The 19,233-nt window shown below is 38.9% G+C and overlaps 1 protein-coding gene across 7 annotated transcripts in view; it reads right to left on the bottom strand.

The window, feature by feature from the left end:
- GRIA3 (glutamate ionotropic receptor AMPA type subunit 3) overlaps positions 1-19,233 on the bottom strand; it is a 281,926-nt gene that overhangs the window by 136,276 nt on the left and 126,417 nt on the right. For all 7 annotated transcript variants that reach the window (XR_005386427.1, XM_038588235.1, XM_038588234.1 and 4 more), the window contains one exon: positions 6,838-7,025. Coding sequence is in view for 6 of the 7 variants with exons in the window: in XM_038588235.1 (XP_038444163.1) it covers positions 6,838-7,025 (188 nt within the window). In the remaining variant the exon portion in view is untranslated. The remainder of the gene's footprint in view (positions 1-6,837; positions 7,026-19,233) is intronic.

Here is a 19,233-nt window from a genome sequence, read left to right as displayed (position 1 = left end):
ACTCCCTGGGTTCAAAATCTGGCTCCACCAGTTATTAGCTGTATAACCTCCATGTCTCAGTTTCCACATATGTAAAATATTCCCATCTACCTTACAGGGCTAATATGAAGATTAACTGATGTGAGATATATAAACATACATATCTACACACATTGATTAAAGAGGTATCTGGAACTTTTTAACCACTTAATGCCTATTTCTTATTAAAAATGCCCAGTTGTCATAGGTAGCTTGAGGTTTTAATGCCTTTAGTTATTTTGAGTGATGCTGAAAAGCCTAGTTAATTCTCAAATAGTCCTTGAGCTTATCAATCAATGTGTGTGACCCAATGTTACACTGGAGAAAAAAACAGGTCGTCTAACATGCTAATCTCATATTAGTGAGACCTGAGGCTAGCTCAAGTCTTAAACTCTGTTCTCATGTTAAGACCCTAGATTGAACTGGTATCTTGGGGAATCCATGAAGATGCAGTTCTTGAGCAACAGTCCCTAAATAACTAATTTCCATAAGCATGAAAACTTGCCCCTCATGGGCAAATAGCTACGGTTACCAGTTATTGAGTGCTACTGGGTGCCAAGCACTGAGTCAGGTCCTCTCCACAGATCTTTTTTTTTTTTTAAAGATATTATTTATTTATTTAAGAGAGACAGAGAGAATGAGAGGCAGAGACACAGGCAGAGGGAGAAGCAGGCTCCCTGCGGGGAGCTCAATGTGGGACTTGATCCCGGGACTTCAGGATCACGCTCTGGGCTGAAGTCGGCACTAAACCACTGAGCCACCCAGGCTGCCCTCCACAGATCTAATTTGAAGCCTCACAACACATGAGGATCCCATGAAAGAAAGAAAGTGGAATAGTCTTTCAAGATTAGAAATTGAGCCTCAAAGAAATTAAATCACTTTTTTCAAAGTCATGCAAAAGAGAAGTAATATAGTTAGGATTTGAAGTCAGGTCTATTTGATTCCAAGGCTGGTGCTTATTCAACTCTACCACAAAATATTTCAAGAAGAAGGGATGCTAATGCAAACAGTCTCCTAGACTGGTAAGTCAGCTAAATGTTCCACAAGGAATGTTGAGAGTAAGGGCTGGGTACAGAACTGGAGCAAACAGAGGAGAGGAACTGAATGGTACCACTATGTGCTGAGTGGAGGGTGAGGCCAGAAGTAGGCATAAAGATATATATAACATTTTTAATTCACTTGACCTAGGTCTAGCCATTGACAAAAGTGCTCTAGTGACCCCAATTGCTACACATACTCTGGAGTGAACACTGTCTCTTTTGTGTTAAAGCCCTATACTTTAGAAGGGCCCCTAATATTGCTCATCTTGATTGAATTGTTGCCTTTAAAAAAAAAAAACTATTGCCTTTAGAGACCCGACTTACTAACTTGGATGTTTCACTCTTAAAATGACCATCTTTGAAGTGACAGAGTTCTCAAATGAAAGGAGCTGAAGGATTGACCTGCTTCAAGATTCTGTCCTTAAGAAGTATTCCTTTCATATCATCACAATGAGGTCATTTTAGCCTTGAAATATTTCCAGGAGAAATCATATATTCTGTATATTTCCTGAGAGTAGCACATTGCCACATGTTGGTTTGGGCCCCGCCAAGTTTGTGTATGCCATAATTCAAGCAGGGGCTATGCTGAGATTTCCCTTTGAATTATCTATGGAAAAAATAAAAACATGGCAAAGCCCAAAGGGGGATGTTTAGATGTCTTTAAAGAGATAAACTTAAAAAAAAGAGAGATAAACTTTTAGATATGCAATGGATAGGCAATTTAGGAAATGCCTTATCTGTTCATTAAAATACACCTTCTATAAGGATATTAACTTGTCAACAGACAGGATTAACTCAGAATATTTGTCTATTCTTTTTTTTTTTATTTTTTTTTATTTTTTTTTTATTTGTCTATTCTTGAACAAAATCTTAAAACTATTCTAGATTTGACTTTTCACTACTTTGGAATGACCTCAGCTCCATATTGCCTCCACTGGAAAGCTTTTACTTTCTTCCAGCTTCCTCTCTCCTTGTAATGAGTCTTTTCAAATGCTGACTCTCTATCTAGTCCTAGTTAAGCTCATTTGCTCTGGTCCTGTCCTTAGGCAGGCAGAGCAGTTGGCCAGTGCCCTCTTATGATCATTCCTTATACCTGAGGGTGGTGATGAAACTGCCTCTTGGTTCTCTTTCACTAGCCTAAACAACCCTAACCCCATGTGGCTTTTCCTTGTAGGGCCTGTTTTCTAATGCTTTAATCATTTTCTGTTGCTCTTTTATATAAATTTATTTTTATTGGTATTCAATTTGCCGACATATAGAATAACACCCAGTGCTCATCCCATCAAGTGCCCCCCTCAGTGCCCGTCACCCAGTCACCCCCACCCTCTGCCCACCTCCCCTTCCACCACCCCCAATTCGTTTCCCAGAGTTTTCTGTTGCTCTTCTCTGGATCTTCTCCAATTGCTTTGCAAGTGTTTTGCAATATAATCTGATGAACAAGCCTAATCTAGGGTTTGGCTTTGGCAAAATATTTAATAAATGACTTAGAAATTAAGGAAGGTGGTTCAGTGTAGGGGAAAGACCACTGGACTAGGAGTCAGAAGAACTGAGTTTTGTCCTTGCTTTGCCACTTACTGGGATTGAGCGGAGCACCACATTTGGACAAATCATTGGAGTGTCTGTAAGCATCCATTTATCATCTGTAAATTTGGGATAAACACATCTGCCCTGCCTGCCTCCCATCGCGAGGCTCAAATGAGATAACGTATGTGAGAACACGTCATTTAGCACCAAGGCACTCTACAAACACTATGTGTCAGACACCTTGTAAAAGCTTTGCATATATTAAGTCACTAGTGTACAGTTATCATTCCCATTTTACAATCAGCAAATGGAGGCACAGAGAGTTGAATAACTTGCCCCAGGTCACACAAGTAGTGACAGGATCCACGCACACTGGCTCCAAAGTCCATGTTCTGAAACTCTCTACTATGCTGCCTCTCCAAATGGACTTTAAATGTTCAACAGAGGCATATCCTTTTGTGGGACCTGATTTTCAAAAGCAATCCACAAGTATGTGCTACTGGGATGGAGGATCTATTCTGTCATAGGTAGGAAAGTCCACAAGAGGCAACCTTTTCAAAAGTGAATGTTTAGATTGGTCATTGCATTAAGGCAGCTGTCCACCAATGGGGAGGGAGGGCCTCATGCACACAATATGGCAATAGGAATGCTATATCAGGTCAGGTCAGTGGTTCATTCATCCTAGTATACCCAAATCTTCCTATAGAAAATGTTTCTTCATTTTTAGATCCAACATTTACAGTTTCTAAATATTCTCTGTGAACTCTGACAATCTCTCATGGTTTCTTTCATCTGTCTCTAGCTCTTTTTCTATGTTAATTCTTAGAGCTGTAAGTTTGGAATATTTTCCTTGTAGTTTAACTGTTAAAGAGAGATATTAGTACCTCATTTGAGTCTTTCTGCTGTAATCTGAAAGTTGGAAGGAGTTCAAAAAAGAGCTTTGGGAAGGAATGTTAGAAGAATTTATATTCACCCTCTAACTGAACATTCACAGGGAAATTAGAACCTATATCATGAAATGGGGGAGGTTATGCTATATAACATTATATTGAAAAACTTTATATTTGAAAAATTGCACCATATTGATGTATTTTCATTCACACCCATCAGATATAGAGTACAAGATGAACTTTATGCCAAAAATCAAATCTGTAGGGAATAGCATTATAGTGGTGTAACAGGCTCTTCTACTTCAGACTGTGTGACATGAAGTATCATTTTGTGGGAGACTATAGAGGTTTCCTTCTATGAAAATAACCTCAACCTCCAAAGTTGAAAACACCTTTGGAGGATAGGGGCATCTTTTATTTATTTATTTATTTATTTATTTATTTATTTATTTATTAATTTATTATTTATTTATTTATTTATTTATTATTCAATTTGTCAACATATAGTATAACACCCAATGCACATCCCATCAAGTGCCTTCCTTAGTGTCTGTCTCCAGTTACCTCATCCCCCCACCCACCTCCCCTTCTGCAACCCTTTGTTTTTCAGAGTTAGGAGTCTCTCATGGTTTGTCTCTCTCTCTCTCTCTCTCTAATTTTTCCCACTCAGTTTGGATAGGGCATCTTTTATAAGAACTTGATACTGATTGAACTATAAATGTCATCATTCTAACCAGGATCTGTATAGTGAATTAGGATAAGTTTGTCAAAAGAATAGTTAGGAACCAATGAGAGAGTGATATCTCTGTATGTTAGCATTCAGTTCATTAAAAAAATGTTTCCTCTAAAGAAACATCATGTTGAATCTGTGGTTTAATTTAAATAATTTGTTTAGTGAGAAATCTATTTTTACATAAAAAATAAATGATGACAAATTCATGATATCATCAGAATAGGTTTGAGCAGAGAGCCACCATCTTAAACCTTTGAGAAATGTGTGCTTTAATATATTTTAATAAGTATCATGTGGCTGCAGGTACTTTTTTGCCCTTCGATGGAAGCATAGCAAAATCACAGTGGAACTTACTGAAATGTACTTGATCAATATTCATTCATTCATCTGTCCATTCATCCACCCATCGGTCCAACACTATGTGCCAGGTACTCTATTGGACACTGAAGATATAACTATGAACAAGACAAATGTGGCCCCTACTTCATAGTACTTATGGCCTAGGAGAGATTCCTTAAATAGCAGAGCAAACAATCATGAGTTGATAGTTCTATAACAATTCTTTGAAAGAGGGAAAAAGAATAAGTGAAATGAACTCTTTAGCCTTACCTGGATGTTGCTAAAACTTTTTTTTGAACAATGTTCCCTGAAAAATTGTATAGAAAGTATTTTGAGGGATATTGTGAATGGACATATAGAAGAAAGGAAGATAGAATGTGATACATGAAAAGAGAATGGGTTTTTAAAATAATGTTAGTTTAGATTTCCTGAGAGGGTTTGGTAATAATGAGGTTTTTTTTAATTTTTCTTTTTTTAAAGATTTCATTTATTAATTGGAGACACAGAGAGAAGCAGAGACACAGGCAAAGGGAGAAGCAGGCTCCATGCAGGGAACCCCACATGGGACTCGATCCTGGGTCTCCAGGATCAGGCCCCGGGCTGAAGGCGGCGCTAAACCACTGAGCCACCCGGGCTGCCCGAGTATTTTTTTTTTTTTTCAATAGCAGTTTATGTTTCTTGGAGCAATTATACCAATCACGTAAAACAGAGCAAATTTTATTTTCCCCATTATGCAGATAAGAAAACTGAGGCATAGATATTTTAATTGTCCAAGATCTCATAGCTACATAAAATTCAGAGCTCTACCCACTGCACTTTCTATTACATCATGCTGAAAAATCCCAGACTCCGGTGTAAGACCCTAAAAAACCCAGAAGATTTAACAGAATTTGAGATATTCGAGAAGCCAAAGTTCCTGACACAAAAGAAGGAAAACAAAGTGCAACAAGGAGGATGTTCCTGTGCTTTAGGCTATTAAGTAGGTCACCCACTAAAAGGCTATTTTGGTATAAAATTTTAGAGGGCATGTAGTACATACACCAGCATCACTGACCTGATTCTTCACTTTCAAGATCTAAGAAAATCAAAGGCTTTTTTTTTTTTTAAAGAAGGGAGGGGTGGATCATTTGGGCAGCTCAAGAGAATGTTAGTTGGGAAATCTGATTTAGTCAGGCTATGCTCTAGATTTCATGTGAGATGTGATTCACTAGAGGTGATGCCATCCTCAGGAAGGGGACGGCTTTGTGTCTCCACAATGCAGGGTCAGCGATTTCTCTCTTCCTTCCTTTCTTTCTTTCTCCCTCTCTCCCTTTCCCTCTCTTTCTCCTCTCTCCTCCTCTTCCCTTCCCTATTTTTTTTTTGCTTTCTCTTCTTATGGGGGGCATATCTGACAAATTGTTAATATTTAATTTGCTATAAAAGAGCTCTCCTAGGCAATGGCTGCTCACTATAATTTCAATCTCTGAAGCTGTTTTGGCCTTTAGGTACACTGGGATCGCATTAGAATGGAAATATTTCCCCTACAGTTTTGTTTATGGCAGCAGAGGCACTTTGTTATTAACTGGAAAATTGAGATTTCTAAGGAAAATAATAAACTTTCACCACATTTCAATTTGACTCTTTACTCCAAACAGAGTATCCATCTGGCTTAGGGTGAAACATTTCTTCTAATATTTTTTAGTCTTAGATTTAAATATCTGAGCTTAGTAATGAATACCTTTTGGCCCACTGAATTATATTTTTCCCCCACTTTAATTCCTTTTCAATTTGCTCACATTTTTAAAACCATAAACATTTTTTTCATATGCCATCTTACTTACAAAAGGGTCTAAGTTACATGTACACATTCTCTCTGTCTCTCTCTCTGGAACTGGTGGGATGTTTTTTGCCTTGACACTCTGCAACTACGCCCTGAAACAAAACCCTTCCCTTCTGCCCTGCCTAATCCCTTGTCTGTTTCCTACTGGGAGGAAGTTATGGAAAAGGAAGGGGATTACTTTGAAGCAGTCAGCGATCTATGAAAAGGAGGTGTAGAAGAGTGTGTTTATCTGATAGGTAGCATTAAATTGCAGAGACTTCCAGATTAATCACAGTATGCAATTTTCAACAGCTTACATTTTCTTTTCTTTTTTTTTTCTGCAGCCACTGAGGAGGAAAAAAGATTAGAGAGACTATCAAATACTGTTGGCCCATCTAGTCTATTGGCTAACTTAATTTATTAGCACATATGGGAGCTGCCTGTGGTTGATGATTTAATGTGTTGGCTGGGGGGTGGCATAAATCTCAAACATACCTGTTCCAAAATTGTGTTAATCCTTTCAACTTCACAGTCAATCAGGTATCGCTTTTCCTGCCTCCTGTCCATTTCTTCAATGATGCGCCGGAATTCTTGGACGTCCTTTATGTTTCCCACAGACCTGGCTGTCACTTGCCAGTTGTTTTGCACTGCTGCTTCCATAATCGCTTGGAGAATGGAAAATCCTGAAAGAAGGAAGAACAGCGATGATGTTTTTCTTTTTAAACTCTTCCTGTAGGTATTAAAGGTTCTGCTTATTTTTGATACAGTCCATTGGGTACCTTTGAATCAATCTTATCCACTGTGGAAAGCAGGCTTACTCATGACCCCAGTCTTAACCATCCAGATAATCGGCAACACTATCTTGCTTTATTTTTTTAAATATTTTATTTATTTATTTATTTGGGTCAAGGGAGAGGGGCAGAAGCAGACTCCTCGCTGAGCAGAGCCCAATGCAGGTCTCTATCCCAGGATCCTGGGATCATGACCTGAGCTGAAGGCAGATGCTTAACCAACTGAGCCACTCAGCATCCTCCATCTTGCTTTAAGGAAAGATTCTACAACTTGTAGGCACCAGGTTGGTCATTTATCAGGACTACACTTAAGTAACCACAGCTGAATTATAGTACCTAACTGTTTTTTTTTTTTATGATAGTCACACACACACACACACAGAGAGAGAGAGAGAGAGAGAGAGAGAGAGGCAGAGACACAGGCAAGGGAGAAGCAGGCTCCATGTACCGGGAGCCCGACGTGGGATTCGATCCCGGGTCTCCAGGATTGCGCCCTGGGCCAAAGGCAGGCGCCAAACCGCTGTGCCACCCAGGGATCCCCCTAACTGTTTTGATTGACATGCATTATCAAAACACCTATGGAATGAATGCCAAAGTTTTTTCCTTGTTTCTGGCCTCAATGTTTCCTGTTGCAGTTCATGTCTTTCATCTTCCACTAAACATTCTTCAGAACAAGACATAGCTTCAATAGAGATAGAACCTTATAACATGGCTGATTCTTACATGGATGTCACTATCCAACAAGATAAATTATGTTTCCTAAGAAAAATAACTAAGAAAACCTGACACAAAATAACTAGGAAAACTTGAAAAAAGACAGCCTATAACAAAGATATCATGCTGGTGCTTTGATCCCAACATTATGAAAATGTTCAATCATGTTAAGTCTTCCTGAGTTTTTCCCCTTTCTTAGTTAAATTTACCAGGGATCCTTCATTCCTTTTTAGTCAATTTACATCTGACAACTATTAACTACTAACACCCTATGCTGAATGGGAAAGACAATAAAGATGTGATGCTTGAGTTCTGGATAATCTTTTTGGAGGTAGGGTTTGAGAAGCTGGGAAGAACAGTGTATCTTAAAGTATGAGCCACAAAATAGCACAGCGTTTTTGTGTATTGGTCTTTTAGAGTACTTACATCTCTAATATTATATCTATATTTTTGCTTCTGGTAGGAATCCATAATCTGAGTATAATCTCATCAAGTACAGACATCATTTTATTGGGATATGGTCAAAAGCAGCTCTCTTCTTCCCATAAATTTGAATTGTTTTCCATTTATATTTAGGCAATAACAAATGGAGATGGGTAATGGGAGTGATTTGCAAAGCCAGAATGATCTGTGGCATGACCATTTGGTCACTGGAGCAATAGAGGATGGAGGAAAATCATGGTGCCCTTTGAACACATTCCAGGGCCCATCCTGTAGTGTAAGCAAGCTATGGTTGGGAATCTTCGTCATTGCACCATAGAAAATGGTATTGACATTTGGAGAGCACGCTTCAGGGAGATGGCAGCAGTGACTCAGCCGGTCATTATCACTCCTTTGTGTGCTGGGTGTATGCAGGAAGAAGATCACAAATGAGACCCAAGCACTTGGTAATTTCCAAATGAGCAATTTCAGCACAGGAGCTCAAAATTACAGATCAGAGTAAATTACCATTGCTTTAAATGTTAATTCTTACTCTTTTTAAACCAATCACGCATATTTATTTCTCAGATTTACATTTTCGTGTGGGTTTTCTGTGTTCTCTGTGCTTCAGTGGGAGTTGAGGGTACACGGTGGGGCCAAAGCATGGGATTAAGAAATAAACAGGAAGAAGGAGATTAAAGTATTTGAAAATCTTTCTTAAGCAGTGTACAATAAGGTCTCATTATTTTGAATCCTCCTAATTAAGAATTTATGAAATTCAGCAAGGCCTAGATTGGATTTTACTTCTATACTATCTATGAAGAAAGTATTGGCTGAATAATAATGGAAAGGAAATGACATCAGGGAGTCTCTGATATGTTTAAACTTTTTAAAAGACCCTTTAGCAAAAGACAAGTATTTTTGTGTATTGAGTCAAAAATCTACATTCTTATCATTTCTATTTGCTAGTCCTATTCCACCACTTAGGGTGACCCAGACAAGTTTAATCCCTTTACCATGTGACAGTCCATATTTTTTAATGACAGGTAACATATCTCCTCTTATTTTTCTTTTCTTCAGACTAAAGATGTCCCAATCCTACAACAGTTACTTTTATGACATAGTGATAGTTTCCCATACTGTTCTGTATCTCCCTTAAGGATATTTTATCAATGTTTTATTGACCCAGATAGATCAGATGTGATCTGACTGGTATGGATGACAATGGGATTATTGCCTCCTTTGATATGGGCTATTATTTTGGCAGCCTAGGATTGCTAATATTTTTAAATCGCCACGTTATTTTGTTAACTGACACCAAGCTTGGATTCGACTAAAGCATGTTGGTTCTCTCCATAAAAACTTTGCTACATAAGGACTCACCATCCATGTATCAATATTCATTCCATTCTAACCTGCTTTTGTCTCCCTTTCTTTAATCCCTCACCTCATACCAGTCTGTACCTCTCCTGTATTTTTACATTCGCTCAAACCTGGAAGATGGTTTTGCACATTTATCCAGTACTCTCATTGTTACCTGCTCAAGGCAACTATATCTGCATGTCTCTTTCTGCTACATATAGACCTTTGTGGATACTCTCCTCCCTCCTGAAGCTTCCATAACTGACTTGTCATTCATTTCTCTAGAGATGAGTAGACTTAAATGCAAGGGAAGTCAGTTACAAGCAGTAAAGTAGCACTGTATGACAGGTGTTCAAAAAATCCAAATAAAACTTGTTAAAAAGTTATAATCCAGACACTTGGAATGCTATGCTGCTGTTAAAAAGATGGCCCAATCTCTATATGATAAAAGAAAGGACTTCTGCAATGTATTTTTATGTAGAAAAAAGCTGCAACTAGCACTTATACTATGTAATTTTATTTTTGTAAATAAAAACCTCACAAAGAATGTAAAGGAATTGGCAGTAGTTATCTCTGAGGTATAGGATTACCAAGAACATCCATTGCACCACAACTTATTTATGTAATGTTTGACTATTTTACAAGAAGCAGGTATTATTTTCTGTAAGTACAAAAACAATAAAGATTAAAAAATATGACTTATGCTGTCCTCTCAGAGCATAAGCTCTTCAAAGACACAGATGACAGATGAGTGCAGCTCTGCATGCTGCCTACTGCCACAAATAAGAGGCCTTTTAACAAACACTGATTTTATAGATCTTTTTATACTTTTGTTCTTTGAATCATGTGAATGTCTTACCTACTCAAAAATTAAATAGAGAAATCCACTGACTTTTTAATGAGCTGGAGTCTGGGGCCTCCTGGGCTATGAGCCTTGCTCATATTTTCTAAGCAAGTCAGAACGGTGGCTTCATCCTGCAGTATCTTTTACCAAGCAGAATTTCCCTGGGTCTGCCTGAACGTGTGGCTGTGTACTTGAGAGCCCTGGGGGCAATGATTACTTCAATTTAGTACATATCCATGAGTAATCCCCTCCAAAAGGTTTTATTTGTTTTTGTACCTAATTTATTATAGTTTGACTGTTGCCTGTTGCAGCTTCCCAAAGAGAGTAAATATGACTTGAGGGTGAAAAAAAAAAAAAAAGAAAAGTTTGTCACTGGAGGCAGAGCAAAAGCAGGCGTTGGTGCTTGTAGGAGGTGAGGTACTTAACAAAGCCTTGGCTTTGTAAAAATAAGCCTGCTGTTTTAGCAGCTTCAGAATTGTCCTCCACTCTGTGTGAGCTTTAGCATGCCCAACTTTGCAATACTGAAAGCTACTTTGTTTGAGCAGCAAATTCTCTCATCTTGATTCCAGACCACTGTTGCTGTTCACCTTCTTTTCTTCCTCATTTTAAAGACTGGGAGTTACCACATAGGTAACTGGGTGAACGCTGGATTGTCATCTGCATTCAACCCAGATAATGTAGAAGCACGACAGTATAGGGATGGCGAGGTGACCATGGATGAGGAACTGGGCCCCAGCTATGACCAATCCAATCCTACTGGACTGGTCTTTGGGGTACTCTTGCTAAACAAGGAAGCCATTGTGGGAAAAGCTAGTGTGGGATGCTGTGCTATACTATTAGATGTCCTTTTAGCACCAAAGGGCTTTTTCCTTCAGCTTCCGGGAAGGTTGTTGGCTGAAGAAAGCTGCCTAGCTTCAAGTAATGCTCCCTTCCCAGAGCAGCCTGCATCCAGTGACTGCTTATTACAGGGTACAAAGGCACAACCCCTTTACCCCAGAAGGGGTAACTCTAAAGGGCCATCCCAACCTCAGAGCTCCCTGATGGGTAGGCAGAGACCTTGTTAAGACAGCACCACAGCCCAGCTCCTCCTTCTTTCTGCCCAAACCCGCTCCTTCTTTTTCTCCCATGAGTGTTGGTAGTGAAGATACTCCCCAGTAAACTTTAGCATGCTGATCTCTATCTCAGAAGCTGCTCCCAGAGAATTCAATCTGCGACTGTTGGGTTGACCTCATGACAGGGATGACAGCAGATACAAAAATATCTCAAATCTACAATTGTCAAAATAATTTTCACAGGGGGAGAGAAGGTCAGGATTTCGTTCACTATACAAATGAAATGAAAAACTGCTCCATGCTGAACAAATTTAGTATTTGATCTAAAAACAGAATGATAAACTTGCCCATCTTCTGTCCCATTCTCTCAGCATTCTGTCCTTTTCCAGGTGCCAGTGTAAGAATGGCTCATGGCTTAATGTGTTACCCCCTCCAGCTAACACAGTTGCATCTTGGCAGTGTCCTTCACACAAGCCAGTTTGGAAGGAAAGGAAAAGGAATGTTGAGCATTGTTTTAGGGTCTGCCAATCTCATGAGGTCTTTCACATGTTGGCTCTGAAAGTTGGTGATGCATTTAACAAATGAACAGCTGGTGGCTGGTGGGTATCTCAGAGGCCAGTGGAGTGTGGGGTCACTGTCCATCTTGCCTATGTTACTCAACCGAATTCAGCTGAAGGAAGCATTACTTTATTTTTCTGCATTTTTACTTACTTCTGTGGCTCTTGACTCTGGCTGCACATTATAAACACCTTGGAAGTTTTTAAAAATGGATGTCCCAGCCTCACCCTGGATGTGGGCTTTATTTTATTTTAAATTCCTTGGGTGATTCTCACGTACAACCAGGGTTGAGAACTGTTGACCTATTCTAATGGCTACCTAATACAAGGAGGTATGGGGAAGAAGGCTTGTTTGTTTGTTTCTTTCTTTTTAAGATTTTATTCATTTATTTGAGAGAGAGAGAAGGAGAGAGAGATAAAGAGAGCAAGAGGGCAGAGGGAGAGGGACAAGTAGACTCCTTGATGAGTGAGGAGCCCAATGTAGGGCTTAATCTCAGGAGCATAAGATCATGACCTGAGCTGAAATCAAGAGTTGGACACTTAACTGATGGAGCTACGGAAATAGGTTTCTTTCCTTCATGACTGGTGGAAAGGTTCTGGGTAAGAAAAGCATGATCCAAGAAGGGACCTATAACCTCCAGAAATAAGCAAAAGAGGTACAAAGGCAAGAAAAGAAGGCTCAGGCCAGGGTTATGAATCACTTCTTCCTGTGGTAGATAAGGAATCTGGGAACAATGAATATGTAGGAAGCAGACCCTAATGTATTCAAAACACTTTACAAATGTTTTTCCTCTTCTGAGATAGCATCTTTGTTTTTCTTTCTAAGTATAAAATTAATACATGCTCATTTTGGACATCTGAAAAGACACAGAAAGAATAAAAAAAATAAAATACAAGTATAGGTGACTCTGCTTCTCAAGGATAACCACTATTACCATTTGATATATTCTTCCATTTTATTTTATATAAATATATTGTGTTCTCCTTTTTTTTCAGTAAAATGAATTGTACTATTTGTGTCCTATCTTTAAAAAGCTAACATTATATCTTGAGCACTGTTTTATGTTATTAAATGTTTTCAAACATGATTTTAATGGCTATATAGTATTCCAGCCCTTAAACATATTTATTTAGCCATTTCCCAATATGAAAATTTCAATTGTTCCTAATCTCTCCCTGTTATGAATAATGCTGGGATAACAACATTCATATAGCATCTCTAATTATTTCCATAGGAAATTATAATTATAATTTCCATATTCATACATATTGCCAAATTGCCCTCCAGAAAGGTTGTATCACTTTATGTCCCCATCAGCAGGTTACAAGAGTACTTGTCTCTCTGCCCCTTTGCTAGCATTGACTAATACATGTGCTCATTTGATAGGTGGATATAAAAAGATTCCCTTTCTTGTTAGCATTTCTTTGATTGTTAGTACTAAGCTAATGATTTTAAGAAATTTTTTGGAAGCCTGGGTGGCTCAGTGGTTGAGCGTCTGCCTTCGGCTCAGGGCTTGATCCTGGAGTCTCAGGATTGAGTCCCACATCAGGCTCCCTGCATAGAGCCTGCCTCTCCCTCTGCCTATGTCTCTGCCTCTCTCTCTCTCTCTATCTCTGTGTGTCTCATGAACAAATAAGGTCTTTAAAAAAACTTTTAAAAAGAATATAAATTGTGTCCATGTTTATTCTTTATTTTGATAATTTCCTCTTTATTTCCATTGTTCAGATTTCTACTGTGATATTAATGGTGTTCTTTTAAAATTATTTTTATTTTTTCTAAAAAATATTTTTATCCTTATTCTTATTTTAAGTAGGCTTTATGCTCAACATATGGCTTGAACTCACAACCCCGAGATCAAGAGTTGCATGCTCTACTGACTGAGCCAGCCAGGCACCCTGATGGCTTTCTTATTGATTCATAAGAGTCCTAATATATTAAAGATATTAAGTGTCTGTAATATATATCACATATATTTTAATTCAGTTTATTTGACGTTTAATGTTGTCTGTGACATATTTTAATCAACAGAAGTTTAACATTTTATGAAATTAATATCCTTGTTCATCAAAAAATTATATGAGATGGAAGGAAGCAAATGAAAATTTCTCTTCTGCTCTTTTTTTTTTAAAGACTTTAATTTATTTATTCATGAGAGACACAGAGAGAGAGGCAGAGATGCAGGCAGAGGGAGAAGCAGGCTCCATGCAGGGAGCCGATGTGGGACTCCATCCCGGGACCCCGGGATCACGACCTGAGCCAAAGGCAGATGCTCAACTACTGAGCCATCTAGGTGTCCCTCTTCTTCTCTTACTCTAGTGCTCACCTGAGCTTTAAACCCAAAACTTATGTGAACCACTCTCTTCATTTCGTACAACTTCTTTGGTCTTCATGGAATATCAGATTTTTCTTGTATATGGTGGCAAAGTAAGTGAATGGGAGAACTACATATGGAATATGAAGTTGGTTTCTGAGATACAAGTGAAGAGCAGAAAAACAGAGAAAAGAGAGAGATGAGAAGCCCAATTCAGCTATTTTGAATTATATTTTGTCATATCTAAGTAACCTGATACTCAAAATTCTGAACTCAAGCCCAAATACTTCAGGGTATGTTTATTCATATTACAAATGTACTTTTCTTTTTTAAAAGACATTTAATTATTTATTTTAGAGAGAGAGGGAGAGAAAGCATGAGTAGGGGTAGGGGCGAGGGGAGAGTGAGAGGGAGGAGTAGAAGAGAGAGAATCCTCAAGCAGGCTCCTCACTGTATGAAGAGCAGGAGGGGGGGGGGGCTCTATCTCATGACCCTGAGATCATGACCTGAGCTGAAATCAAGAGTCAGATGCTTAACTGACTGAGCCACTCAGGTGCACCCCACAAATGTACTTTTCTTTAAAGAGAATTCATGGAAAGATTCCTATAGAACATCTGAATCCACATTTTGTCATTTTGTTTTTGTTTGTTTTTGTTTGAACTTGATTTAAACACATTTGGTTTTCACCAAAATCGATATAGCGATTGTCTACATTTGAGATGCTAATGCAGAATCTCTTCTGTGTATGAGGAGCTCAAGATGGAAAGATCAAGAACCCCTCTGTGTTTGCATATGGATGCCGGTCTGTGGATTTTGTGGAACAGGATAAAAACAAATATTCACCCACACCCGGCCCAATTTACCCTTAGTGAATTAAGATTTCCCTGAGGTCTTTCTTCCTCATAATTGTGTTTGGTTAAGTTTCCCTTTAATTAAGAGCTGACCCTTTGCAAATCTTGTCTTCCTTGCAGCTGCATTATTAGGATGGGACCTTAGCTAATTTGGGAGTCAGTGAATAGAAGGTGTCCCCCCAACCCTGTGTCCCAGTTCTATGTCCTTTTCCTCTTTCCCAGTGCAAATCCTCCCTCCACATCAACCCCTTTACTCATACTAGACTGCCCATGACAGATTAAAGCTTAATTGTGACCCCTTCCATGAAGGATTTATGTTTTAAGTTAGAATCAAAGCCTGAAAGTAAAGAGGCAAACTCTAATGGAGAAATGGACATAGTAAGCGTGAGGTATTGTTTGGCAGCCTGAGGTATTTCTGATACTCAAATATCCCACTCGAAGCGGCAACTACTGACTGACTACTTGTCGAGTTTAAAGTTGGTTCTGAAACTGGCAGTGCATGTAATCCTGCTTTTTCATTTTTCTTTTTCATCCTATTCTTCATTATGCACTTTGTCCCCTGCTGGTGAATTACAAAGCTCTATTCTCATCATAAGCTGAGAAGGCATGATGATCAAATAGATACATCAGTGTTGTTGAGTGAAAGTAAACTTGGTTTGCATCGTCAGCTGAGAGGAAATTTAGAAGACCATCTGGAGTAGATTTGTTTAACATCCAGAAAAAAAGCCTTCTGATCCTCAACCACACAAGGTCTGATATAAAAAATAATAATAAAGAAACCAAAGCAAAAATTAAAAAATGGGATTACATCAAACTAAAAAGCTTCTGCACAGTGAAAGAAACCATCATCAAAATGAAAAGGCAACTTACTGAATGCGAGAAGATTTTTGCAAATCGTATATCCAATAAGGGATTAATATCCAAAATATATAAAGAACTCATACAACTTATCACTGATAAAATGAAACAATCTGATTAAAAAATGAGCAGAGAATCTGAATAGACATTTTTTCAAAGAATACAGATGGACAACAGGCACATGAAAAGATGTTCAGCATCAAATTTTTAGGGAAATGCAAATTGAAACCACAATAAGATATCACTTCAACTGGTTAGAAGGTTAGAATAGCTATTATCAAAGACAAAGGGCACCTGGGTGGCTCAGTTGGTTAAGCGTCTAACTCTTGATTTCAGTTTAGGTGGCGATCTCAGAGTTGTGAGATCAGACCCTGAGTTGGGCTCTGTGGTGGGCATGGAGTCTGCTTCAGAATTCTCTCCCTCTCTCTCTCTGCCCATCCCTCTGCTCAAGTTTCTCTCTTTAATTCTCTCTCTCTCTCTTTCTCCCTCAAATAAATAAATGAAATCTTAAAAAAAAAAGACACAAGCAACAAGTGTTGGAGAGGATGTAGAGGAAAAGGAACCCTTATACACTGTTGGTGGGAATGTAAATTGGTTCAGCCACTGTGAAAAACAGAATGGAAATTCCTCAAAAAATTAAAAATAGAAATACCATATGATCCAGTAATTCCACTTCTGGGTATTTATCTGAAAAACAGAAAAAGCCTGATTCAAAAAGATACATGCACCCCTATGTTCACTGCAACATTATGTATGACAGCCAAGACATGGAAACAACCTAAATGTCCATTAATGGATGAATAGATTAAAAAGATATGGTATAGGGGTGCCTGGGTGGCTCAGTTAAGCGTCTGCCTTCAGCTCGGCGTCCTGGAATCGAGCTCCAAGTTGGACTCACTGCTCAGCAGGGAGTCTGCTTCTCCCTCACCCCTGCCCCTCCCCTCTGTTCATACTCTCTCTCCCAGATAAATAAAATCTTTTTAAAAAAGATATGGTAGGGATCCCTGGGTGGCGCAGCGGTTTGGCGCCTGCCTTTGGCCCAGGGCACGATCCTGGAGACCCGGGATTGAATCCCACATCGGGCTCCCGGTGCATGGAGCCTGCTTCTCCCTCGGCCTGTGTCTCTGCCTCTCTCTCTCTCTCTGTGACTATCATAAAAAAAAAAGATATGGTATATATGTGCACATATGTAAATATGTATCTATATATATCCATATATATGTATTCCATCATATATTCATATATATGATACAGTATTACTCAACTATAAAAAAGAATGAAATCTTGTCACTGAAACAACATGGATGGACCTCGAAGGTCTTATGCTAAGTGTAAGAAGTCAGATTGAGAAAGATACTAATATATGGAATCTTTAAAAAAAAAAGTGAAGCAAGTGAACAAACAAAACAAAAACAATTTCACAGACACAGAGAATGGATTGGTGGTTACCAGAGGGGAAGTGGGGGTGGAGCATGGACAAAAAAGAGCAAAAGGGGTCAGTTGTATGGTGATGGATGGTAACTAGACTTTTAGTTGTGATCACTTTGTAGTGCACAGAGATACTGATGTTGTATATCTGAAACTTACATAATGCTATATTCCAGTTTTACCTCAATTAAAAAAAAGAACTAAAAAAAATAGAAGGCAACTGCAATTTGGATTAAAGGGGATGGATACTACAATGCTTGAGCACAATTACTTCATGTTTCTGTTTGGTATCTAGGTAATTGTCCTGGGATACACTGCCTGCAATGCAAACTCACAGAGGGTCCAAGTCATCTCAAAGCTGTTCTGGGGACTGCTCTGCACTTAAAAGATGTCATGTGATGATTGATTGTGCCCATTGATAGGTTTCTTATTTAACATTTCCTCACTTGGCTTTTAATCTTGAAATCAGTAATTTCCAGTACTCGTGTGACAATCTCTTAGCAAAGCAAGTGGTGAGTGGCCTGGGTGTTAGCAGGTACTTTATGGGCAGCTAGGGGAGAGCTGACTATAGGTGTCAACCAAATAATGCACTTGCCACCTCTGATTGTGTGGTGGTGGAAACGCTTTACACATGATTGAAAGGGGGCCCCACTTACAGGTTGAGGGAAGAAGTGCTGCCAATCAGCCACAGTTTATTTTCTCCCCAAGTTATTCCAAATAGAACCTAGTGGCCACAATTAAGATAACCCCTTACTCTGCCATCCCTTCTTTGGCAGGGGAGGAACTTTGAGTGGGTTCCCAGAAGTGGGTGTATTTTGTATTAAGCATCCACATCCTGGGCTTCCCTTTGGACACAGTAGTTTATAGTTTACACTGTGGCCTGTGCTTATGGAGAAATAAGGTAGATTGACCGAGGTGGGACTTAAGCTCAGAAAATATGTGCCTGCATTCTATTAAGAAAAAGATTTCTTATCAGGACAGTGACTTCTCTGAAAACATTTTTGACATTCTTAATTTTAAGAATGCAAGGTTATGGCAAATCTCTTAACATTCCCGAGTTTTGGGGGTGAGGCATGGGTGCTGGCTACCAGCAATAAAGAGAGGAGGTGGAAAGTCAAGGCAAATTTATGTCAAGATGAAAGGAGTTTGGATGTGATTGGAAAGGACTGTCACTTATTCTGCCTGGAAGTGCAGAAATTTCTTGATCCTGATACTATTGGAAGGCTGTCAAAGGTAATATTAAGGGCAAGCTTTTGCCTAGAGGATACAGAGGGGCTAAAGATACAGTCCTAAAGACAGCAGAGAGCATACTTCTCCCTTGAGGAAAGAAAGTTCCCTTTGACTTAATCCTGTGGTCTCAAAACTGCTTGGGAAACACCCAAAGTGGAATGTGCAGAATTTACAAGGTAAAGTAAGGATTTGCATGTGCCCTCTCAGACAAAAAAAAAAAAAGAAACACATACATAAAAACATCGCTAAGATCAACTCATTTTTGATTAGTTGTTTTCTTTCAGCTGAGTTTTTCCAATGGGGATACAACAGTGGATTTAACAGTATGGGTGAGGCTAGTATTTCATCTTGCGCAGGCCTTGGGCTTCCGGAACAGTGGCTGAATCTTGCCTGAACTGTAGAGAAGTTAGGTTGTCTGAGATGGCCAGGATTCTCCTAAGTCTCTTAGCATTCTCAAATATGAGTCAGAATT

Source organism: Canis lupus, chromosome X, assembly GCF_011100685.1.
Source record: "Canis lupus familiaris isolate Mischka breed German Shepherd chromosome X, alternate assembly UU_Cfam_GSD_1.0, whole genome shotgun sequence".
Lineage (NCBI taxonomy): Eukaryota > Metazoa > Chordata > Mammalia > Carnivora > Canidae > Canis > Canis lupus.
This window is presented reverse-complemented; position numbering and strand designations above follow the sequence as displayed.